The 26,204-nt window shown below is 33.7% G+C and overlaps 1 protein-coding gene across 1 annotated transcript in view; it reads left to right on the forward strand.

Annotated features, from left to right (window-relative positions):
- LOC128016051 (alpha-1-syntrophin-like) overlaps positions 1–15,094 on the forward strand; it is a 34,553-nt gene extending 19,459 nt beyond the window's left edge. Inside the window, exons 2-8 of the mRNA XM_052600370.1 lie at positions 85–270; positions 9,168–9,351; positions 10,408–10,597; positions 10,703–10,824; positions 11,385–11,581; positions 12,750–12,937; positions 13,804–15,094. Coding sequence (XP_052456330.1) covers positions 85–270; positions 9,168–9,351; positions 10,408–10,597; positions 10,703–10,824; positions 11,385–11,581; positions 12,750–12,937; positions 13,804–13,896 — 1,160 coding nt within the window. The 3' untranslated portion in view covers positions 13,897–15,094. The remainder of the gene's footprint in view (positions 1–84; positions 271–9,167; positions 9,352–10,407; positions 10,598–10,702; positions 10,825–11,384; positions 11,582–12,749; positions 12,938–13,803) is intronic.
- Positions 15,095–26,204: the final 11,110 nt, after the last annotated feature.

Here is a 26,204-nt window from a genome sequence, read left to right on the forward strand (position 1 = left end):
CTTTTGTTGTCGTTGTGTTTTCAGTTAGCTAAGCATGCACTCAATTGTCTTTTGCCACATGTGTAAATGTTTGGTGTCTTACAGGTGGTAAGGAGAATAAGATGCCCATCCTGATCTCAAAGATCTTCAAAGGACTGGCAGCGGACCAGACGGAGGCTCTTTACGTGGGCGATGCGATTCTGTCCGTCAACGGGTGCGACCTCAGAGAGGCCACTCATGATGAGGCTGTTCAAGCCCTGAAGAAAACCGGCAAAGAGGTCATTCTGGAAGGTAAGACGGAGCGGACTGTTTGGCTTCAAGGAATATTTCAGCCAAAAATGACATCTTTTTAAACTCTTTTTGGTCCTTGGAACACAAAAGGTGAAATTTTATGTTAATATAAACACTTTATAATAACTTTAAATTGATATAAATCCATAAAAAGCATCATAATGCTTAACAGATCATCCGTTATAATATATTCACATTGCCAGAAATATGAGATAAATAATGTGCCTGTTAATATTATTAACTACTGAAATTATTACCTAATGATTAGCAGAATCATTATTTAATGTAAACATCATCTATACAGTGATTTAAAGCTCAATTGTAAATGTATTTTTGAATAGTAAAAAAAAAAAATGTAAATGAATTACATTTACAAATTTTGTGAAAAAATTGGGTTAATTTGTAATTTAATTAGTAGTATTATTCATTAAGTCTGTGAAGGCTGTATATTTGGTTTGTTTAATTAAGTTTTGTTAATAATTACGTTTTGATACTTAAATACATTTTGTATTAGTAAATATCCATCTACCAAGATTAAAGTATTCAAACTGCAAACCTTCAAACCTTTTACAGCATTAAAGCTGGCATTACCCAACCCTACTCTCTTAGTTTGCACTTTCCTCTCATTCTGTTAGTGCAAGGGTCAGCAACTCTTCTGACATGAAGTGTTTAAACGGGAAACCATGAAACCTTGGTGACTGAACTAAAATTGAGTATATCAGTGAATGATTAATTACATTAATGCACATCTTTACAAGGCTGGATGGATCCATAATGGAGGATTGCTGTATAGTTTTATGAGCCGGCATGTGTGTGAGATACCCGAAATACCATATTCAGCATTTTAGCCCCTCTTAAGTGCCAATGATTCAGGAGTGAACAGTGTCTGCATGTAATGCTGATCCTACAGTCTTACATAAGTCTGGACTCATAATCACGATCTGCGATGTGCGACTGGATGTTTTAAAATGTCATACTTCTTTCTTTCTCTCTCTCTTGCTTTTAATTTTACAAACACAGAAAAAAATGAATAGCAGTGGATTTGCATTTAGGTGTGTGCTGCAAAAAAAAAAAAAAAGATTGCAGAATTTCTTTTTTATTTTATTTAATTTTATATATAGTTTTAAGTGTAAACCTTGCATAATTTGGTTAGATTTTTAAAAACAAGATAAACAATTTGGCCAAAAGGTTAGAAAGATAATTATAAATTAATATTTACATTCATGCACTTAGCAGAGACGCTTTTATCCAAAGCAACTTTCAAAAGAGAAACAAAAACGATAATTAATTCAGTAAAACATTACATTAAGGTTTCACTTTTTAAAATGTACAGCACTTTTCTAACATTTATTAATCTTAGTTAATGTTAAGTTTAACATTTCTAATACATTATTAAAATTAAAAGCCTGTTAACATTAGTTAAAATCAAAAAAGGATACTGTAACAATATATTGTTTGTTATATATATACAAATATATATTGTTAACAAATGAGACCTTACTTTAAAGTATTTCCAATAATTCAATAATAACAACAGGTCTTATTGTCTTATCTTGTGCAGTTTTGCTTAGATAGTAAATCTTTCTTTTTTTAAGGATGTTTAGATTAATTTAAATGGACGACGAAGCAAAAAATATTGATTAATAACATTATTTTTATTATTTTCAGTGTATTTTTATCGATTCTGCTTCCTTAGAGAGTAATGGGAAATGTTTTATTGTACAACTGTGAACTGAAATAAAACAAAATGTATATTTATTTCTAATTTTTGTTTAGTTTAACCTGAATTCTTAAAATAGCTAAAAATAGCTTACTAAATCAAACAAATAAATTAAAATGAATACAAATCAAATATACATATGTATTAAAAAAACTATAATAAATAAAAACTAAAATGCAAAAAGTGTCTACAAAAGTGGGTTATTTGTTGTATTTGTGCTGTTTTTCATTAAGATGTACACAAATTAAATGCAAACTAATTTGTACATGCACCACTTATTCTGTTGGTGGATATTAAAGAAGAAAATGATATCAGACTTTGTAAATTTCAGTCTTTAGTGAATTCATGAATGTTTGGAAGCATGAAAACTGCTTCAGCTTTTTACACCATGCATGGACACAAAAGTCTTGATTTCTCAGAGGCTCATCTCACACACACACACACACACACACACACACACGAGCGGCTCAGACTCTTGCAGCGGTTTCTATCTCAGGGATTTACTCTCTTCTGTTAGTGAGTTTCTATGATCCAGTAATTGAGTGTTTGCTTCCCTCTCGACTTCTCCCTCGTTCTGTTCTCTTCCGTCTCTCACACATTAGCCTTTACATCTGAGCCATTAAGTTTGATTCGTTTCGTACTGGATCATATTTGGAGGGTCTGATTACCACATGTGCCAGCCCTGTTGTGTTTATTTTCTCTGGCACCTTTTGTCTCAAACATTTCCTTGGTTCTTGTTGAGAGCTTGTGACCTCCAGATGCTCCTAATTTATATCGACCAAAACCCATCATTCATGAGAGTATAAGTGTGTTTGAGTTCTTGAGTTTCCAGCTTCTCACTAAAAAAATGTAAATGCTGCTTGCATGTCAAAATCACAGCCAATAATAATGTCTTGTTTAATTTCTTATGGCATGTATAATTTTCACACTATCAATTTATGCTTTTTAATGTTGAAAGTTTATTTGTTAAATATTAAACTCAAGAAAATATAATAATTATAAGTACTTTTATTCAAAAAGGATGCATTAAATTGCTCAAAAGTGACAGTAAAGGCTTTTATAATGTTACAAAATATTTCTATTCCAAAATACAGTAAATCCTGTTCTTTTGAACTTTCTATTAATCTGTGAATCCTGGAACAAAATGTGTCAAAATACAAAGTAACTGTTTTCAACATTTGTAATAATCTGAAATTTCTTGAGTAGCAATATTTGAATGATTTCTGAAAATCACTTAAAACTGGAGGAATGATGCTGAAAATACAGATTTGATCCCATAAATAAATTATACTTAAAGCTGTATTAAAATAGAAAACAATGTTTTTGAATTGTAATAATATTTTAGATTTTTTGATGTATTTTTGATCAAATAAATGCAGCCTTGGTGAGCCGAAGAGAGTGGATTGCTAGCTTTAACTGTAACAGTATGCAATACAGAAAATATTATGCAATAATCATGCAATCAATGCCATTCTTTTGTTTTCTGGTGTTTTGCATTTTTACTGCAATTTAAAATGCAAAAATCAATTCAAGTGCATTGCACTGTGAGATACAGTATGCTGTGATTAAATGTAAATGTAAATGAACATGTACTAAACACGTTGGCGAATGCACATCATCTGACTATTCCATGCGTGCATAATATTCACAAACTGCATATAGTATTCTACAAACATAGTATGAGCAGCATGCTATTCTGAACATATCCCTCGTCAAATTCTGAGATCCTTCATTCCTTCTGCAAACTGAACGCATCTTCATACTTGTGGCCAAACTGAATATTTGCTCTTAACGAAATTAAAATCATAAGTGCTTCCAGCTGTTTTCACGGCTTCCAGTCAGGAGGAGAAGTTTCTGGGATGATGAAAGTGTTTCTCTCCAGATTATTCAGTGAGGTCAAGTGAGACGTTAATGGAAAGAAAAGCCTGCATTAGCTACTTGAGCCAAGCACACGCTGCTTATTAAACAGTTTAAATATGGAAACACACACTCGTGTTTAAGTTTGTACTCTACATTTTGAAATGCAATGACATTGAGATATTTTTAGGTGTGCAAACATGTTTTTGGGGATTGCTGAGCATGCATCACTTTGTTCTGGTGGTTTTGTGTGTCTGTGCATGTGTGTTCTCAGGAAAATTTTTGTGTAGGCGTTGAGCGTCATTCCAGACAGAGCGTGCTTCAGGAGTCACGGCGTAGCCAATCAGACGGATCCCGGATGCTCCCACAGCAACAGAGGGCAGGGTTTTGACTGTAGGGGTCTGTTGTGTTTGACGTGTCTCTGGACTCTTGTGTTTGTCCAGTTGTGTTTGGAGCAAGAACAACGGCATGCCTCAGTGTCGCCCGACTCGGGCCTCAGCACCTGGAAACCACCAAGATGTCTACTCTCCTAAAGCATGCTCGCTGTGTGTCCCAAAGGGCAGAAATGTTGACGTTTAGATAGAGAAGTGACAGCGCAGCTCAGCTTATATTCTGTTTTCTTTTCCCAGAAACACTTTAAGTGAGAATGTGAGAAAGTTTGTCGCTTTTAGGTGCTTTGTTGTCTAGAAGAACAAGAATCTTGTAGTATGGCATCTTTATGAGTTCATTCTTGGCTGTTTTTTGTAGAAATCTTATTTAAACAGAAAGCTATAGAAGATATTCAAAACAGCATCCCATTCTTTGGTAACCATATAAACGTTCACTTCTGAGTTGCTGTTTAATGCATACAGTATTTTTATGCATACACATCCTGTCATTTCATCTAAATTTTGAAGTAGACAGACGAGTCTCATCAAATGTTCGGAGCTGCATTCAATGCATTCAACTCGATTACAACTTTTTGTCTTTCGTCAAGATAATTTAGGAGAAACATCTCAGACAAAGTTAAAATCCAATGAGGAATCCTCAAAGATCCCCATAAGTCTCCTGAGCTGTGAAAGACCTCTTCTCGTTACCGTTTTCTTACAAAATTGCACATCGCATGCCGGTTTTAATTCCACAAAGGCCATTTAGTGTCAGTCCCGAAGGGCTTTTGTGTGACAAAATCCTTGCGTCTATAAATAGCCTCAGAATCCTCTACTCTAAACCTCTGCCGAGAGTCTTTTGTTGATGTGATTCATGTTTGGTAGGAGATGTGAGTCCACTGAAGACTTGAGTTATGAGAAACCAGCGTCGTGAGACACACTCATGATTGGAAATAACGAGGAGCAGAAGATGAGATGAGTGTGTGATGATGAGTGTGTGTTTGTGAAGAATGATGAAGGTTAAAGGTGACAGGCGTCGCTTCACATCAGTGTTTTGGTTTTTGTCGACTATGCATGAAAATCGAAGACATTGCATTGTTTGCAAGGGATTAAATAGATGCAAGAATGAAGGCCAAACACAATTCAGTATGCACATTTTTAAAACTTATGCTTAAAACATATGCATCAACATACAATAACAAATTGCATTTGTTAATGCAGTTTATACTACCTTACCAAAGTGGACAGTGAGATTTATTTTTATTTTTTTTTATTCAGCAAATATTTATATTTCAAATAAATGCTGTTCTTCTGATCTTTCTATTCATCTTGAAAATTTAAATGTATGTCGCTTTGAACAAAATATATTGTGTAGCATGACACAGCTTTAATTCCTGTTCAGTGTAAATCACCTATAAAGACCATGTGAGGCTGATTGTGTGTGTGTGTGTGTGTGTGTGTGTGTGTGTGGTCAGCAGGTGAAGGACTTAGAAATTCAGACAAAGCATGTTTGAAAACAGACTGTGTGTGTGTGAGATGCTGCATTCACTACTGTAAAAGTATTTATAGAGCGCGAGAAAGAAGGCTGTGTGTGTGTGTGTGTGTGTGTGTGTGTGTATGTGCTGACTAGCTGAAGTGTGTTAGTGAGCGGCTGACCGCTGAGACAAACTCTATTCTGAGCCGAGGAAGCCCTTCTCCGCCTGTATCACCCGCTCCAGAGAGACAGGGGTGTGTTTCACACTTCAGTGAAACCCAAGCTTCCCTCCCTAGTGGCCTCTTCTATTAATAACCATCGTGTGTGTGTGTGTGTGTGTTAGAGACGGAGGTTACTATGTGTGTTCATGCCGAAGGGTTTGTCATGTTCGGTGTCTGGGGTGTGTGTGTGTGCGCGCGTGTGTGGTTTATTACCAGTGTTGAGGAACTGTGCAGCTTCACAGTTGATGCAATAAACACACTCTTTAAATGTTGTATTTTGGACTTAGTTTTACTCATTTATTTGTTCATTCCTTTTTTTATTTAATATAAATACATCTAGTCAAGTTTCATGCACTCAACCTAACTGAAATCCTATTTAAACTTCTTCTTCTTCTGACCCAAAATTTTGCAACTCTAACTCCTCCTAGAACTTTAACTCTACAAACTCGGATCAGACTTTCAGACTGTCCTGACTTGGTGTGCTATATCTTTTCAGACTGATTTGACTTTCATTTTTCTTAAAAATGTATATTAAAAATAATTTTTTTTAAAACCCATAGACTTACATTGCAAATGTAAACTACCTGAAACCCTACACTCAATTAAACAACCATCCTATGTCTATCTATCCATCCATCCATCCAATGCTAGCAACACGCTAGCCGCATGCTAGCCGAATGCTAGCCGCACGCTAGAAACACACTAGCCGCACGCTAGAAACATGCTAGCCACACGCTAGCCACATGCTAGTCATGCTAGAAACACGCTAGCAGCGCGCTAGTCATGCTAGAAACACGCTAACAGCACGCTAGTCATGGTAGAAACACGCTAGGAATACGCTAGTGATGCTAGAAACACGCTAGCCACACGCTAATCATGCTAGAAACACGCTAGCCGCACATTAATCATGCTAGAAACACGTTAGCAACATAATGGTCGGATGCTAATCATGCTAGAAATATACTAACAACATGCTAGTCATGTTAACAACATGCTAGAAACATGCTAGAGACACGTTAGTCGCATGCTAGTCATGCTAGAAACATGTTAGAAACATGTTAATCATTCTAGAAAAATGCTAGCAACATGCTAGTCATGATAACAACGTGCTTGTAACTTGCTAATCATGCTAGAAACATGCTAAGAACATGCTAGCAGCAATTTAATGATGCTAGTCATGTGATCAACATTCTAGTAACTTGTTAATCATGCTAGAAACATACTAGTGACATGCTAACATGCTAATTATGCTAGAAATATGCTAGTCACATGCAAATCATGCTAGAAACATGATAGCGACATGCTAGCAACATGCTAATCATGCTAGAAACATTATAACGATTTGCTAGCAACATGCTAATCATGCTAGAAACATGCTAGTCACATGCTTATCATCCTAGAAACATGCTAACAACATGCTAATCATGCTAGAAACATGCTATCAACATGCTAGTTGAATGATAATCATGCTAGAAATATACTAACAACATACTAGCAAGGTCCTAATCATGCTAGAAACATGCTAGCAACATGCTTCTAACTTCCATTTATCTTTCTTTCTAACTAATCTATCATTCTTTCTTTCAAACTAATCTATCTATCATTCTTTCTTTTGAACTAATCTATCTATCATTCTTGTGAACTCATTTATCTATCATTCTTTCTAACTAATCTATCATTCTTTTTAACTAATATATTTTTCTTTCTAACTAATTTATCTATTATTCTTTCTTTCAAACTAATCTATCTATCATCCTTTCTTTTGAACTAATATATCTATCATTCTTTCAAACTAATATATCTTTCTTTTTTCAACTAATCTATCAATCTAACTTTAAACTTCTTCAAACTTTCTGGTCAGGCTTTCTCAAGCCAACTTAATGTTTGTCTCAAACTTTTTTTCTATATACTGAAATGTTATAGATTTATAGAAATAACTGGTATATACGTAGATATTTGCATATTGAAAAAGAAATTGCTGATGCCATAATCAAACAAGATTTTTAAATGTCCTCTCTCATGTAAAGTTTGTTTGTTTGTTTATTTATTTAGTAATTAATTAATTCTTTTTTTTATTGAAAATACATCATATAAAATTTATTGTATAAAACTTTATTTAAGTTTTATACGTTCAACCTAAATTAGCTTTTTTATTCATTCAATTCTTATCTGGATGATTGGATATTTCTATAATTAAAAATATGTTGCTGATGCAATAATCATGCAATAAACATCTCTCTTTCAAAAGGCTGTAACTGTTGAATAAAATTAGCAAAAAAATGTGACAGTATTTGGACATTTATTTATTTCTGTCTGTGCATGTTACATTGTAGCTTTGCCAACAGTTTGAATATGTGACCATTTTAAAATCCACAAAAATATTCACTATTCAGCTTTTTGCATTATAGCATTTTATTAATTAATATGTTGATTTATGACAGTTACCTGTTCTTATTTCTGGAAGCATGCATACATTATGTACAGTATATATATAATATTAATTAATGCATTATTATTGCAATCAGTGTTTAAAAAATCATCAGATTCTGCCTCTGGTTTGTCTAAACTGTGCAAAGGAACAGGACTGAACACACTGAGCAATACTTTCCTAATATATATGTTTTATTTTTGGTTGATCAGAACTTCTTCCTCTTTCATCTGAAGTTGCGTTATTGGTAGTTTGTTCTCTTCTTTTATAGTGGTTCAGCTTGAACCAGCAAGATTTCAGAGTTTAGTGGGTTGTGCCCACAAGTTGCATCAACAGCTGTGTTCAAAATAGCATACAGTACTTATACTATTTCTGCAGTGTGCATGCTTCAAACAACATGCATAGAACATCTGTGAACTAATGCATTTGATTTTTTATTTTTTTTATTTTTTTTGCATTCACAATATTTTATTTTATGTATTACTTTAATACAGTACTGTGTTGTATTAATTTATTATTTATATGTTTTTATCAATTGTATTTTAAATTGTTGGTATTTTTTACTTTAAATGAAAAAAAAATTGTATTTTTTATACATTTTATTTTTTATTTCGAATTTTAAAATTAAAAAATACAGAAAATTATATATTTTTTTATTCTTATTTTATGATTTTTTTTGTATTTTAAATTATTTGAAATGTTTGTTGATCAATGATGCATGAAACTCTCTCATGTTTCATTTTGCTGTGCTGAGCCGTATTTCTCCATGACAGGAACACTTTAAACTATCAGTAAGAATAATGACTGTTTCTCTCTCTTTGTGTCTCTGTAGTGAAGTATATAAAGGAGATGTCTGCGTTTTTTAAGGCTGGAACTACGACTGGACCCCCTGTGCTTGACTCCCCTCCAGCCTCCCCACAGAAACAGACGGACCCCGCGCTTAAAGAGAGCCAGACCATCCAGCTCCGAATGTGCCACGTGACACGCAAACAGTGTCCGCCGGACACAGAGGACAGGTACAAACACCCTGTAGCTGTAGAGCTGACACAGTGCTTTATCAAACGATCCAGATCTGGTTAGGCTGATACTGTGAGTTCAGGATTTATCATTTAAATATTAAACACATTCTATGCCACGTTCCTAAACCACTAAATGGTAATATATCAATGCATTTGTTCATTAAAAAGGTTTTATTTTTATTTTATTTTTTTTACAGCTATAATGTGCATTGATTCAATATTCTTAGTAACCCCAAACTTTTCTTTCTTTCTTTCTTTCTTTCTTTCTTTATTTAATTTTTAGTCATTATTTAAAGCCATAACAAAATTATTTTATATTGTATGGCTTCAAATCAATGTTCATAATGACCCAAACTTTATTTTATTTTTTTATTTTATTTTATTTTATTTTACTTATTTATTTATTTATTTATTTATTTTTTATTTTTTTATTTTAGTCATTATTTAAAGCCATAACAAAATTATTTAATATTGTATTGCTTCAATTCAATATTCATAATGACACAAACTTTATTTTATTTTTTTATTTTTTTATTTTATTTTTTGTCATTATTTAAAGCCATAACAAAATTATTTTATATTGTATGGCTTCAAATCAATGTTCATAATGACCCAAACTTTATTTTATTTTTTTATTTTATTTTATTTTATTTTATTTTATTTATTTATTTATTTATTTTAGTCATTATATAAAGCCATAACAAAATTATTTAATATTATATGGCTTCAAGTCAATATTCATAGTGACATCAAATTTTATATAATATAATATAATATAATATAATATAATATAATATAATATATTGGCAATTTTTTTTAAGTTTAGCTATAACAAAAGTATTTTAAATCACATGTTTCTGACTCAGTATTCTGATTGGATGAAACACCTGTCAGTCAGCACATTCTACATTAATGCATTATAAAACAGCATACAGTTTTCCTAATACTCTTTAATAGTTGCCAGAGGAGTTGTTTATGATGATTGTTATGGTATTATGTCATGAGAGGTCATAGTGAGTCTTGCTGTGTAAATCTGCTCTTCTGTCTCTGGAGGTATTTCGAGGTGGTGTCGTCAGACAGGAAGAAGTGTGTGTTTCTGCGGGCTAAAGATCACGCCATGGCTCAGGCCTGGTACAACGCCATCCAGACGACCAGCGCAGCGTTACTGAGCAACGCTAGAGCCGAGCTGACCGCCCTGCAGCCCAGACTGAACGTCACACACATGGGCTGGATCATCGAGCAGGTGAGACACACACACACACACACACACACACACGAGATGAGATGAGGTGATGCAGTAGAGCCTGATCACTGTGTGTGTGTGTGTGTGTGTGTGTGTGTGTGGCAGGGCTCAGAGCGGCCGATCCTGGCAGTATTGACGGACAGAGATCTGCTGCTGTACACATCTCTACCCGACAGCAAAGACACGCTCAACAGCCCAGATAAGAGCTATCCTTTAATTACCACCAGGTACACACACACACACACACACACACACACACACAGACACACACATAACACAGTTGAAGAGTGTATACTGGAGCATTAAGATGAGAGGACATGCATTACACTCATTTACGGTAAAACTGAGGTGCTGGCACAATACATAACAGATGACTATAGTAATAAAAAATGGATTGATAAAGGATGATAAAAATTATTTCATATATTAAGTTATATAATATATCTGTAAAATATATTATATTATATTATATTATATTATATTATATTATATTATATTATATTATATTATATTATATTATATTATATATGATTTTTTAAAAGGACTTTAGGCTATGAAAGATCAAGGAAATAAAATCTATATAAAGATTATTGTAATTTTTTTTTTTTCAAATTTAATCAGAAGGTTTAGAGACCTTATAAATATTTTTATTGAACAATAAAAAAAAATAAAATAAATAATAAAAATTTGGTATACAAATTTGTGTTTCTTTTCACACCTACGTTTCACATGTTGTTTAATAAAAGAGAGTTGTGTGTAGACTCGCTCCTGGTGTTTGTCTCGTCAGGCTGGTTCACTCCGGACCGGGGAAGAGTTCATCGGTGCACGACTCTGAGCTGACGTTCGGTCTGCGTCTGGGCACTGATCAGGGAGTGGAGACGCATCTGTTCAGAGTGGACTCGGCTAAAGACCTGTCCACCTGGACGCACCTGCTGGTGGAGGGCTGCCACAGCGCCGCTGAGCTCGTGCAGGAGGTCACCACAGGTGCTCACACTTCAGCACATCCTCCTCATGTTCACCAGCTCTCCAGCAGAGACTGTGTGTGCTCGTATTGCCCTCTGTTGGTTCAGTAATGTGCTGCACTCAAGCTAATATTTTGGATAGTAACTAACTTTTTACTGGTGCACAGTGATTTATTTATTTATTTGTTTATTCGTTTATGCATGCATGATTTTTTAGCCTGCCAAGAGTTAAATCAAGCCAATACAAGCACCAGTAGGGTCATTTTCTGATAGAAATCAGTGTTATTTTATTATTACTTATATACAACTGTAATGTAACAACTTTTATTTTTATATATTCAGTTTAAATTTTAATTTTAGTTACATTTTTAGTCATTTAATGATGTGCTTTTGTAATTCGTATTTATTTATTCATTTGTTTCTTTGCTTATATATTTATTTTTAAGGTTTAATTTATTTTAGTTATTTTAGTTTTTTATTTTATTTATTTATTTTATTTTTTTAGTGTGTGTTTGTGTGTGTTTTATTTACTATGATCATTGAAAACTTGAAAATATCGGGGAATGTTAAAAAATATTATGCAAACTTATTGAAATAAAATAAAATGTCATTTCTCAGTTTAGTAATAATTTTCTTAGTATTTCTTAGCAATTTAGTAATTATTTGCTTTTGTAATTATTATTTATTTATTTGTTTGTTTATATGTATATATATTTAAGTTTAATTTATTTTAGTTATTTTATTTATTTATGTTTACTTTTTTATTTACTTTAATGCTATATATATATATATATATATATATATATATATATATATATATATATATATATATATATATATATATATATATATGGGAAACTACAGGGAATTTTAACAAAGGATTGCATACCATGCAAAGTCATTGAAATAAAATATCTAAAGTGATATAAATTTTGAATTAGCTTTTTCATATTTTCATTTTCATTTTAGTAGTAATTTTCCTAGTAATTTTTAGTATATTTTTGTATGCAATTGTCATTTAAGATAAGTTTATTTTTCATTCAGTTTAGGTTATTTATTTATTTCCAGTCAACTTAAACCTATATCAGTACTAATTATTGAGTTTAAGTGATTCTAATCTAATATCTATAGTTCAAGAACAGTGTATTGGTTCTAGTTGTAGTTGACGGTGTTCCTGCTGTTTCCTGCAGCGTGCAGCTGGAACGGGAAGTCGTGTATGTTGAGCGTTCACATAGACAAAGGCTTCTCTCTGTTCACGGAGGAGTCCGGCGTCCGGAGGAACGTCCTTCTCCAGGAGCCCTTCGAGCGTCTGCGCATGTCCTCCGACGACGGCGTCCGCATGATCTTCCTCGACTTCGGAGGACCAGAAGCAGAGATTGTAAGAGACATTTTCATGCTTTTATATGCTTTTAAAATGCTATACACCCATGTATCCATGTTTGAAATTGTTTATTTAAAATGAATAAATTAATTAATAAAAACAAGCTTACTGGGTGAGCAGGGTATAGTAAGATGCCCAGCTGAATCAAAGCATAGAATTTACAAAGTATGTCGAGACATTTATTAATGTGGTTGTTTGATAAGAAAAATATAAAATGTTGTTGCTATGAACAGTTAGCAGAAAGAAGCGTTTAATTCCTGCCCCCTTGTAAAAAAATAAATAAAAAATATTCAAGCTGTTAATTAATTTTTCTTCCCCTGAACGGAAAATGAAAAATGTAACTGAAATGTTTTTTTTTGTTGTTTTTCTTCCCCCAAGGTTTGAATCGGACCCAACTCAAACATATCAGTTTTTCCATTCTTTAAAAATATAATTTGTTCATTTATTTCCTAATTTACATTTAGTTTAGGTTTGAAAACCTATAAAAAAAATAAAAAAAATAAAAAAATAAAAAAGAATTCAAAGGTTTGTTGCATGCATGTATACTGTTAAAAAAATATTGTTATATTTTTACAATTTTTGTTTTAATTTTACTTTATTTTTTATTAATTTTGTTATGTGCTTTTGTCAATTTTAGTAGATTTTTTAAATTAACTTTTTTTTTTTATTATTTTACATTTTACATATATTTCAAACTTATATCAGGTTATTTCCTTTTTTTAATAGTTTGCATTAATTTATTTTCTAATTTATGTTTTTTTTTAAGCTTTAAAATTAACTAAATATTCTCTCTTTCTAATCTCAGTGGTATCTAAGAGAAACATTTGAGATATTGATGCAATTTTGTAATTTTTTTATTTCAGCAACTGGACCTTCACTCCTGCCCAAAAACCATCGTCTTCATCATTCACTCTTTCCTGTCGGCCAAGGTCAAGCGGCTAGGGCTGTTGGCATGACGACGGCGCTTGGAAACCCCGCCTCCACGAGACAAACGCTGGACCACTGGACATCAAGCCAAACCTCCCATCACAGACTTCTTCCCAAACCCACAGCCATTCAGTGATGATTTGCTTTTATTCCTTATCATTTTAGTGGTTTGCATCTCAGCTAAAACATAATCACATAATCATACGCTTAAAAAGCAGCATCAGCTCTGTTCCAGAACCTACGCAGGCAGCTGTCTACTAAGGGAGCATCTAGTCTGAACTGGTTTGAGACGCTCGTGTCTAATGCTGCAATAAGCGTTAAAATATACATAAAATAGTCCATTGCAATAAAATACATTTAAATAAAAAATAATTAAAAAAATTATAAATTTAAATAAAAATAAATAAATAAATAAATACACTTAAAAATAATATATTTAAACAAAATAAAAAAATGAAATAAAAATAAAATAAATGCATATAAAAATAATACATTTAATTATTATAGTCAAATCGGTAATCTTGAAACTTTATAATAATTTATCTTGACTCATCAGCATCTTATATGGAGCCCCCCCAAGCTTGTTGCAGTGCATTCTGGGATTGCTTGTAACACAAAGCATACTTTCCTGACAGGCTTCCTATGATGATGCCTTAAAAGTGTTGTCTAAGAAGGCAGCTCACGAGGTTTTGGAACAGAGCCTGAAAAACGCAGGTGTGCTGATCATGACAAGGGCTTTAACGTTTGGCAGCTGAGAGAGCGTTCCAGATATTAATTCTCTAAATTCATCTTTCTATGCTGAGAAATAATGTTTTATCCTGAGTTGACTGTCTTCTGACTTTAAATATAACCTTTTAAGACTCGTCATCTTCCAGAATATCTGCTATGAATCTATGCTTGTGTGAAGAGAGAGAATCGACCCTTTCAAAACCCAGTACTTTATGATTATCATAAATGGATACTGTAAGGGAAATACGGTTTGGTTTATCTTTTTCTTTTACAAGCCAAAACTACAAAAAATAAAACTCTCAACTGAGACTCAGATTTAGATTTGGACAAACTTTTACTGAAAGGAGTTTGAGCTGAAAACCTCTTGTAATTCAGTCTGTGTTCACTGTGTTATACTGACCTCTAGTGGCCATAATGAGCATAACTCTCTGGCTGTGTTTACAATACTATACTAACATACTGCATACTAGATTCGCCAGTTTTGACAGTTTAATGAAAAAATGTATATATATATATATATATATATATATATATATATATATATATATATATTAAATTAAATTAAGTTAAATTATAATGGTTAAATCTATAAACTTGATACTTTTCAGTATTGATTTAATTTTTAATAATTATTTTAAACAAGATCACGCTACTCTGAATAATCTATCCCACAATGCAATGCACTTGATCTTCCCTATCCAGATAAATGCACCGATTTTGAATGCACCTTCTTTAATCATCATTGACATTTTTATACATGCTTGCATTAACAATTCATTGCATTATAACTGTGTTGTGCGTCTAATGCTGCACAATGCATACTGTGTTTAAAACAGCAGACAGTGTGCAGTATGCTAGTATTGCACTATAAACACAGCCGCTTTTATGCAATATAATCTTGTTTTTTTACCTCCTTCTGACTGATTTGTGTGAGTAAAGATGGACGCTCAGCTGTATTCCTCACAGACGTCTTCCTGTTTTCACGTTTCCCTCTGCTCCATCTACATATGCAAGTGTTTTCTGCTCTTAAACAGCTGGAAAATATCCTTCACGTGGCCTTTTTAAACTCTACTAAATTCTAATATATTATAATTCAAACTAAACTGTGTTCAAACTATGTTAGCTATCGGATGGAAAATCATATACTTATTTAAACAAAAGAGTGCCTTTTAGTGTCGTTTGTATATAAAATTGCAATAAATCTAACTGTTGACTTGGAGTTTTATGGGGTCATTTCCTGGGGACGAGAGGCCGGGGAACGGGTTTCACTCAAAAACACTGATGGAAAGCCCAATAAAACACGCACAAACACAGTCCATCAGCTGACTCTGAGAGAACATGTTCACTGCACAAACACAGCTAGGTAACTGTGTTTTAGATCTGTGTTTAGGAGACAAATGAGTCTGTACAGACATCATCTGTGTGTCTCATGATGACTGCTGTTGTTGTTTTCTCGCTGCGAGACAAAGCTTCACTCTTATCATGCTTTTAGTGCATGAACACACACACACACACACACACAAAGCTATTTTTAACTTCATTTGAAAAAGTTACTGCATGAAAAGTCTTTTTTTTTCTTTAAGGGAAAATTCAGACTGTTTTCTCAGAAAATGCATAAAATGTTTTAGAAAAAAAAAAAAAATATATATATATATATATATATATTATTTTTATTATATTATTTTTAAATAAATTATAATAATAAAAACAAAAAATAGATTCTGGGCTTTTCAGAGCAAATAGTTTAATTAATTCAGATAAAGTTACTGTCTGAAATATCAAATCATGATTTTTAAAAGGGAGATTGTGAAAACATTATATATATATATATATATATATATATATATATATATATATATATATATATATATATAACAAAAAAGAGATTCTGGGATAATGAGAGTGCAAATCAGTAAACAGAGCCTTTATATTTTGTTATTAATAATAATATTATTATTTAATTTTAAAAATACCTTTATTTTTAAAGGGCATAAAGAGGTTGAACACAAATTAATTCAGTGTTTTAGAGATTTTTTTTTTTTTAAAATGTAATTACTAATAGCTGCAACTGCTACTTTAAAATCACAATAAATGATACAATTGTGAAATATGCATTATGAATCTCTATTTTTATTTCGTGGCTACCATTTCTGTAACTAGCTATAGTGTTGTGTTGAGAACACTGTAAACAGAGCATCTGAGATTTTGGAAGCAGTTATAATGTGAAAAGCCCTGTGAGCATCTGTAAAACGGCTCTTTTGATGTCAGAACCACTGAAACACCACACAGCACTTAATTTAGTGACTCCAACATGCAGTCAACATCAATTATTCAGGAGGAGAATATTTGCTGCATGGAGGAAGTGCACTGTGTGTTGTGCTAAAACTGATTGTTGTGTGGCTTTGTGTTTTTGAATACATTATTGTGGTGCTTCTCTGTTTTCTCTTGAATTTGGTTATTTAGGAAGGGAAAAGGGAAGATTTGTATGCTGGTTTGCTTGTAATTTGCCAGGCTGTTGTTGTTATTCAGTTTCGTGAATATGTGTGTGTGTGTGTGTGTGTGTATAGCTTAATACACGGGACAATTTCCCCTAATTTTATGGACATTTCCGTTGACTCTTAATGCAATACAGGTGAAACACCTGTTAAAAATAAGTACAGAAAAAATCCTTTAAATTATACAGTACAATGCGCCCTATTTTTACAGTTAATGCATAATTACATTTTAGATAACAAACTGTACTATATACGTTTTATTTTCAACCTGAAAGCATAAATCCAGGCTATTCCTACCGTTTCAAAGCACAATACAAAACTGTGACATTCCTCCACTGACGCTCTTTATTCAGCAGCGCTAAACCCGGAAGCGCGTATACTTACTTGCCGGCAACCCGCCAAAATAAAAGCCTGCTGATTTTAAGTTTGAATATGATGAAAACGCTTTTGTTTATTTTTATTTTTTTTAGACGCATTTTCCAACGCGATTTAAAATTGGGGGTTACATAAAGCGATTCTTCTTAAAGAGGCAAACAAACAAAGTAGTGCTAAATATTAGCATTTTATTTTTTATTTTATTTACTATAAAATAAATGCATTTGTATTTAATACTAGGACTGCTTTTTATTTTTAATAATATTATAACACACTAATATTTAGTTCATATTTTTTAAAGTAAATAAATAAAGAGTAATAATATTAGAACTATTATTAATAAATTTTTTATTGTTGCATTTAATGGGTCACGCTATATGCAGTGTGAGCACCAAACCAAATCTCCAGGTTCTTTTATGAGAGCCAGGCTGAAAACATTATTATGTGCACCCCTTAGTATATGCATATGTATAATGGACAAGACTGTAGTGTGCAGTACAGTGCACTAGATGGCAGCAAGTTCACACTGTAAACACACACACAGTGTGTGACGAGCAGATAAACACCCATAAACGTCATCCTGGGCCTGTGCATTCATGACTGCAGGTGCTGCTCATATCTGCACTCTGAGCAGTTATTATATGATGAGAGTATTGAAAGAAAGCAAAGAAGAACAATAAAATCGCATGGAATATTAATGCATTTCTAACTTCAATGCAGAGATAGTATGTTTCTCTTTTTCTGTAAATAAGCTATACACACAGTAACGATTGTTTATTACATTTACATTTATTCATTTAGCAGACACTTTTATCCAAAGCGACTTACAGATGAAGATAGTGGAAGCAATCAAAAACAACAAAAAGAGCAATGATATATAAGTGCTATAACAAGTTTCAGTTAGGTTAACACAGTACACGTAGCATGGGATTTTAAATCATATAATAAATAAAAAGAAACAGATAGAATAAAAAATAAAAAATAGAGCAAGCTAGTTAGAGGTCTTTACACACACACACACACACACACACATATACAATTGCATAATTAGAATAGTGAGTGTTAAAGTTAGAAGGTCAAATAAAGATGGAAGAGATGTGTTTTAAGCCGATTCTTGAAGATGGGGAAGGACTCAGCTGCTCGGATTGAGTTGGGAAGGTCATTCCACCAGGGAACATTTAATTTAAAAGTCCGTAAAAGTGACTTTGTGCTTTTTTGGGATGGAACAATCAAGCGACGTTCACTTGCAGAATGCAAGCTTATGTTTAAGTTTATGAGAAGCATATGCTAATTTAACCCTTTCAGTTTCAACAGACCGGAGTTTGAGTGTGCAGAGAAGTACACTTGTTTCTTTTCTGTGATGAGTGCTGTGCATAAACCTTGATTGCAATCTAACAGTGAGTTTCTTCTTTTCATCGTGTGTCTGACCCCCTTATTTACATCCCACCTTTGTCTTTATGTTCCTGCCTTTTAGATACAGATCATTTCCATGTGAAATCACACTATAGTGTCTCTAAGTGTTGTAATGCTGCAGGGTTCTGTAGAGTACAGCTGCTGATTGCTGGAAATCTTCATTTGGAGTGAATAGTAAAAAAATGTTAGTGTTTCGTACGCACCAGTATCATTGGTCAACTATATATTCCAGTGAAATACAATAGGGCTGATTTTTATTGTAAGGTTGGTGGCTAATGTTCCCTTAAAGGGACAGTGCACCCAAAAATGAATATTCGCAAACCTGTATGAGTTTCTTTCTTTTGATGAACAAATGAAAAGTTATCTTGAAATATGTCGGGAACCAAATAGCTGCTGGCAGCCATTGACTTCAATAGTGTTTTTTTTCTACTATGGAAGTCAATGGCTACCAGCAGCTATTTGTGTGCAGTGTTGCTTTTTTTCCGGGAGTTATAAGAACATTCATTTAACATGCCATTGTGTCATTGCATGCAAGAACGTTACTTTTAAATGTTCTTTGAAACAATTGTAACATTTGAAAAACATTAGATGAATGTACAACCAAATGTTTCAAAAAACTCCCTGGACAAGGTATGAATAACATTTTTGTGCTTAAGTTTTAAGAACACTATTAAAGACCAGATGACTTTAAGTGAACATTCTATCAACGTTACTGGATCAACGTTTGTACAACTTTGAGAGTCAGCTAAGAGGAATGTGTTCGATATATGTTTATATTTGATATTAATGTTTGGTTTTGGTTATGGTTCTGTAAGGTGTAGCGGTGAACAGAGATTCATTCCTGTTTGTTAAAGGAGAAGTGTGTCATTTCTGTGACAGAAGCACCATTAAATCTACATGTAACGCCAAAAATTATAAGTTTGTCGAAATTCGCCATCATGATTCTCCAGGATTTTATTATGCAGAATTTTTTGGATTACGAGTCTATATTGATATTTAGGATCAAATTTTTTTTTGACAAAGTCTGAGCAAATTGGTCAAAATCGTTAAAATCAAATCAATCTTGTCCATTTTTATTACTTTCCTTAGAGCTCTTTTATTTTTTGTCTTGATGCATAATCTGTTTTACATTTCGGAAACGACATGCTTTACAAACATAATTTGATGTCAGAATTAAAAATAGCACACTTCACCTTTAAGGACTAGCCTATAGTGTATTGTTCAATATTTTTGACTCTTAATGACCCCATCGGCAAGAGAGGTTTAATATCCATCACCTAAATCAACTCCATTTGACCTCTGAGTTGAGAAACACTCGAGAACAGACGGAGGAGTGACTTCGGCCTCCCACACTGATGCTCCTCGTCCAAGACCACTGAAAGCTTTTCAAACGCTCTTAAAATACTGCAGAACGCCACTCGTTCCTCATTAATGGCCTGTTTGGTTTTAAACACGATGCTGTTGTCTTGGCAGCGGCAGGACGTCGAGTACGACTCTCACTGAGGACGGAGATAGTCATAGCTCTGGGGGAGATGAATAATTCAATAACACTCGTTTAGAGACACGGACAAATGAAAATACACGCAATGAAACGCTGAAGGACAGAAAGAAGAGTTACTTACTTTTTCTTTAGAAGATAGTGTTCACTAAGCCATGCATCATCATTTTACTGCTTGAAATTAATAACATGAAGCTATAAACTGCAAAAACTGATGTTCTTTCTCAGTCTTGCTTTTCAGTAAAATATCTTGGTAAAACTTTAGAATAATGGTCCATTAGTTAACATGATCTAAGCAAGAACTATCCTTCTGCATTTATTAATCTTAGCTGATATTAATTTCAACATTTACTAATGCATTATTAAAATCTAAAGTTGTGCTTGTTAGCATTAGTTAATGCACTGTGAATTAGCATGGACTAACAATCAATAACTGTTTTGCCATTAACTAATATTAACAAAGATGAATAAATACATTAATAAATGTATTGATCATTGTTTGTTCATGTTATTTAATGAATTAACTAATGGACCACTATTCTTAAGTGTTACCATATTCTTAAATCAAGATGCACTTACTTGAGAAGTAAAATTACATGAGATATGAAGTGTTTTTCAGGCAAAATTGTCACAACTAAGTGACTTTATGCTTAAAACACGAACTAAAATCTGCAAATGGGGTAAAAAAAATAATAAATCTAGTTATTTTCTTACATTTATTTAATGACCCCATTGACAGATTTTTTTCTTGTTTTAAATTTAAACTTGTTTCATTTTGTTTGAGATTTTTAATAATAAAAAAAAAACATTTATTTTAATATTATATTATAACTATAATGCTAAAAATATAATATCAAAATATAATATGTATATATATTTATTTATAAATATATTTATGTATAAATATATTTACATTTATAATATAATATTGTATATATTAACAAAAAAATATTTTATAAAAATGTAATTGTTAATAGTTTTTATTGTTATTCATGTATTCAAGTCATTTTGCATCTCTTTTTTTTATATATTTATATATTTGTACTGAAAAACAAGACAATACTGAGTAAAAAAAAAAAAAAATTCTTCTGCAGTTTAAGTGTTAAATTTGGGATCAATTATCTATTTATAATTTGGTAAACCATTGTATAACACACTTGTGTGCAAATTGCATGTTTAGATTTTGATGTTTCTGAATATGAGGAATAAAACTGAGTTGCAGCTGACCTTGAATTATACAATGAAAAGCTGTTCTCTTCGAGTACAGCAGGATGTTAAAGTCTGTGCATTATGCACACAATGCATTTTATCATATCTCTTAATGCCATGCCATAAAGCTAAATTTAAACTTCCACTTTAAATATTAGCAGAATGACGGGCTCCATGCAAATCTGTTATTACAGTAAATTTAATTCCACTGTTAAGCTTTTCGAAAGCCTTTTTAATCATCCATTATTCATCAGTATTGTCACTTTCGCTCTTTTTGCTCCACTTAAAAGGTCATCATGTGGAATGAGTTAAGAATCGACTGCGTTCGCAGCTGCATGTCAACCATTAGCTCGCTAAACATTTGCATATTCTGTTCAATCACTATTACGTATCAAAACAACAATGAGGTAGAGGCGACGTGATTAAACATAATTAAGACTTCATTAGGAGTCCTTTGTAAACACTTTCACTAACTTGCTGGTTTTGTTAATGTGCTTTTGAATAAGTCATTCAGGCCCCGACTGCTTTTACCAAGCAATTATTCAAAGAGCTCATGACATGTACATTTTAACGTCAAAGTGAACACAAAGTATTAGCCGGCATGCAGCAAAAATGTCTCATTGCAGAGTGATGATGAAGCATATTATTATTTCCAAACACCCAAAAAATATGCTAGTATCCAGTTTGGTATTTAATTAGCCTCATATAGCACCAAAAAGGTGTGTTTGCTGATTATCTGATGCAGAATGCAGCATTACAGACTGTTTTTGTACATGCTTTACTATTAATGAATTAACAGAAGTTCTGATCACTAACCGTACACACATTGTCACTGCATGCATTTCATGCATTTTTCATGCATTCTTTTTATAGAGATACATTTTGAATATATATTTGACATATTGTGAAATTAACTATTTCAGATTTAACCTCCTCTAAACAGTATGAATACAGTTTGAAATACAATTAAGGGGACTTTTTGGCACTGCAAAGTGAACAATTTAAGCAGCGTATTTAGATGCAGATTGTTTTTTATGTTTTACTGAGAGGCTGTTATTAAAGGATGGAGCGGTTCAAACCGCAGTATATTGAACAAACCTGCAAAGCCTGCAAAGAAAACAGGGCGTTTACGTATAAGTCTAAGAGGTGTTGAAGAGAAAAAACACCAGTGACGAAACTAAATTATGACTGTTTTTGGTGTAGGAAACATCAAATGTCTTTAAATGATATGATTAAAATGTGAGACATAAGTCCCCTTTGACAGAGTCATGCATGACCTGCAGATCTCCAGCGTTATGAAACCACAGCTTCTCTATCACACCATCATATTCTCTATCTCTCTCGCTCTTACTCACTCACTCTCACCTGGGGAACCCCCCCCCCCCTCATTTCTCACCAGACACTATACATTTCTGAATGTCTCTCCCACTTTTTCTCTTTAAAATAGACCCTCTTTCTCTTGTAAATGTCATAGTGGTTGTGGAAAAGTGTATTCTTCCTCCACACATACAGCGGTGATGGACGGTCCGAGCGCTCAGTGTATCTCTCTGTTCTCTAGAAATGAAACTAACCTTTACACAAGGCATCATATAGTAGACAGTTCGGCAACCACATGAAAGTTTACCATGAAATGCAGATTAACAGACTTTTAACAGGAACTATGTTTTTACATTTTTGTGAAGAAAAAAAAATGTGATGCTGGACCAATCTGATGCTGTGGGCAGTTGGTAGGGAAAGTTTCAACAACGTTTCTAAGAAGTTGTAGTTGCTCTTTGGTTGCTGGCATGCCATGGGTGGTTGTTAGGGCATTTCTGTACAGTTTCTAAGGTGTTCTAGTTGCTAAATGGTTGCTTGAGTGCTGCGTCTGGTTGATAAGCATTTCTATAAAGATTTTAGCAGTTGCTAGGAGGTTGCTAGGGCGCTGTGGGCGGTTGCTAGGAGATTTCTACAAAGCTTCTAAGGTGTTCCAGTTGCTAAGAAGTTGCTAGGACGATGTGGGCGGTTGCTAGGAGATTTCTACAACGTTTATAAGGTGTTTCAGTTGCTAGGAGGTTGCTAGGGCGCTGTGGGCGGTTGCCAGGAGATTTCTACAACATTTCTAAGGTGTTCCAAATGCTAGGAGGTTGCTAGGGCGCTGCGGGTGGTTGCCAGGAGATTTCTACAAAGTTTCTAGTTGCTAAGTGGTTGCTAGGATGTTGTAGGGGGTTGCTAGGAGATTTCTACAAAGTTTCTAAGGTTTTTCAGTTACTAGGAGGTTGCTAGGGCGCTGTGGGCGGTTGTTAGGAGATTTCTACAAAGTTTCTAAGGTTTTCCAGTTGCTAGGAGGTTGCTAGAGCGCTGTGGGCGGTTGCTAGGAGATTTCTACAAAGTTTCTCAGGTTTTCCAGTTGCTAGGGCGCTGCGGGTGGTAGCTAGGAGATTTCTACAACGTTTCTAAGGTGTTCCGGTTGCTAGGAGGTTGCTAGGGTGCTGTGGCGGTTGCTAGCAGATTTCTACAACGTTTCTAAGGTGTTCCAGTTGCTAAGTGGTTGCTAGGGAGCTGTGAGTGGTGGCTAGGAGATTTCTACAACGTTTCTAAGGTGTTCCGGTTGCTAAGTGGTTGCTAGGGAGCTGTGAGTGGTGGCTAGGAGATTTCTACAACGTTTCTAAGGTGTTCCGGTTGCTAGGAGGTTGCTAGGGTGCTGTGGCGGTTGCTAGCAGATTTCTACAACGTTTCTAAGGTGTTCCAGTTGCTAAGTGGTTGCTAGGGAGCTGTGAGTGGTGGCTAGGAGATTTCTACAACGTTTCTAAGGTGTTCCAGTTGCTAAGTGGTTGCTAGGGAGCTGTGAGTGGTGGCTAGGAGATTTCTACAACGTTTCTAAGGTGTTCCAGTTGCTAAGTGGTTGCTAGGGAGCTGTGAGTGGTGGCTAGGAGATTTTTACAACGTTTCTAAGGTGTTCCGGTTGCTAGGAGGTTGCTAGGGTTCTGTGGCGGTTGCTAGGAGATTTCTACAACGTTTCTAAGGCGTTCCAGTTGCTAAGTGGTTGCTAGGGAGCTGTGAGTGGTGGCTAGGAGATTTCTACAACGTTTCTAAGGCGTTCCGGTTGCTAAGTGGTTGCTAGGGAGCTGTGGGTGGTGGCTAGGAGATTTCTACAACGTTTCTAAGGTGTTCCGGTTGCTAGGAGGTTGCTAGGGCATTGAGGACAGTTGCTAGGGCATTTCTACAAAGGTTTAAAAGAGGTTGCTAGGTTGCACTGGGTGGTTGTTAGGGCGTTGCTAAATAGCCCACGTGCCCTTTGCAGAGCTAATCTGAGTTCTTGTTAAGACTCTCTTCTGCTCTCACAAACAAGCAGATCTGTGATGTGTGCAGCAGGAGTGTGTTGAGCGAATCATCAGCACGTATAAACACACAGCCCCCCCCCCCCCCCGACAACCCCGCAGCAAGCTTCTCATCTTCCGTGATAATAAAACCGAGCTCGGCTGAGACTGATGAAATACACGATTGCTCCTGATATCTCCTCAACCTCCGATAAGGAGCAATGGTGCTGTTTTAGGGAATGGGATTTGTGCATCATAAAACGGTAGCTTGATACGATGGAACTGGCTTTTTGGAGATATACTTGCAAATACGAAAGCGGACTTGTTGGAGAATACTGAATGATGTTTAGCTGAGGAAACGCTGATGAACCGTTGAACTGCAGCCTGTTGTTTTTCTTGTCTATTTATGACCACAGCAAACATAATCATTTTGAGTTGTGCAGTCTTTTCTATTCAACATTTGATCACTGTAAAAAAAATATTTCTTGAGTCAACTTAAAAAATAAAAATAAAAAAAACGTTGTTACCCTGCTGGCTTAAAAAAAAATTCTGATGTAATGCAAACATCAAAACATGCATTTTTTTTGTATTTTTTTAAATGAAACAACATTTATACTAGTTCATTAAACTTTCATCTTAATTGAGGGCCAATTAACTTTCATTTTCTTGTTGTCTGGACAATTTCTAAAAAAATTGTTAAGAAATGTTAAAAAAAAAAAATATATATATATATATATATATATATTACTGTGTACATTACTTTTATGGCAATAATTAATCCATGTTAATGTTAATTTATGCATCTACTAATGCACTTTTTTAGTTAAGTTAAAGTTGTATAAAATGCATTATGAATCAAAATGAATAAAGTCAACAATATATGTGTAATTTAAATATGCAATCTTATTAAAACAACATACATGATAAACCTGTATATGTTTTTGTGATACATTTTTTAAATGCATGTCTATCTTTTATATTTAATAATATAATATCAACATGTATTGACAAACGTATGGTTATGCATATACATCACCCAAATATATATATTTGTATGGGCTAAATATATGTTAACATACAAAATAGTTCCAGTTTTTATAGGTTTCATTTATGTTTTTATTTCAGATGGCAATATCTGTCATGTATGTAAATGTATTATTTGTACACAGATTACAATTCTGTTTTGGAAACACCATGCACTAAAAATACTGTACTGTATTTGATACCTAAACTCACTGTTTCTCTTAAGATGCATGCATGCATACAAATGCCACTTTGAACAGCAGTCGAGCATCCTTTAGACTTTATTATTTTCATTCTTT

This window comes from Carassius gibelio, chromosome A6 (genome assembly GCF_023724105.1).
Source record: "Carassius gibelio isolate Cgi1373 ecotype wild population from Czech Republic chromosome A6, carGib1.2-hapl.c, whole genome shotgun sequence".
Lineage (NCBI taxonomy): Eukaryota > Metazoa > Chordata > Actinopteri > Cypriniformes > Cyprinidae > Carassius > Carassius gibelio.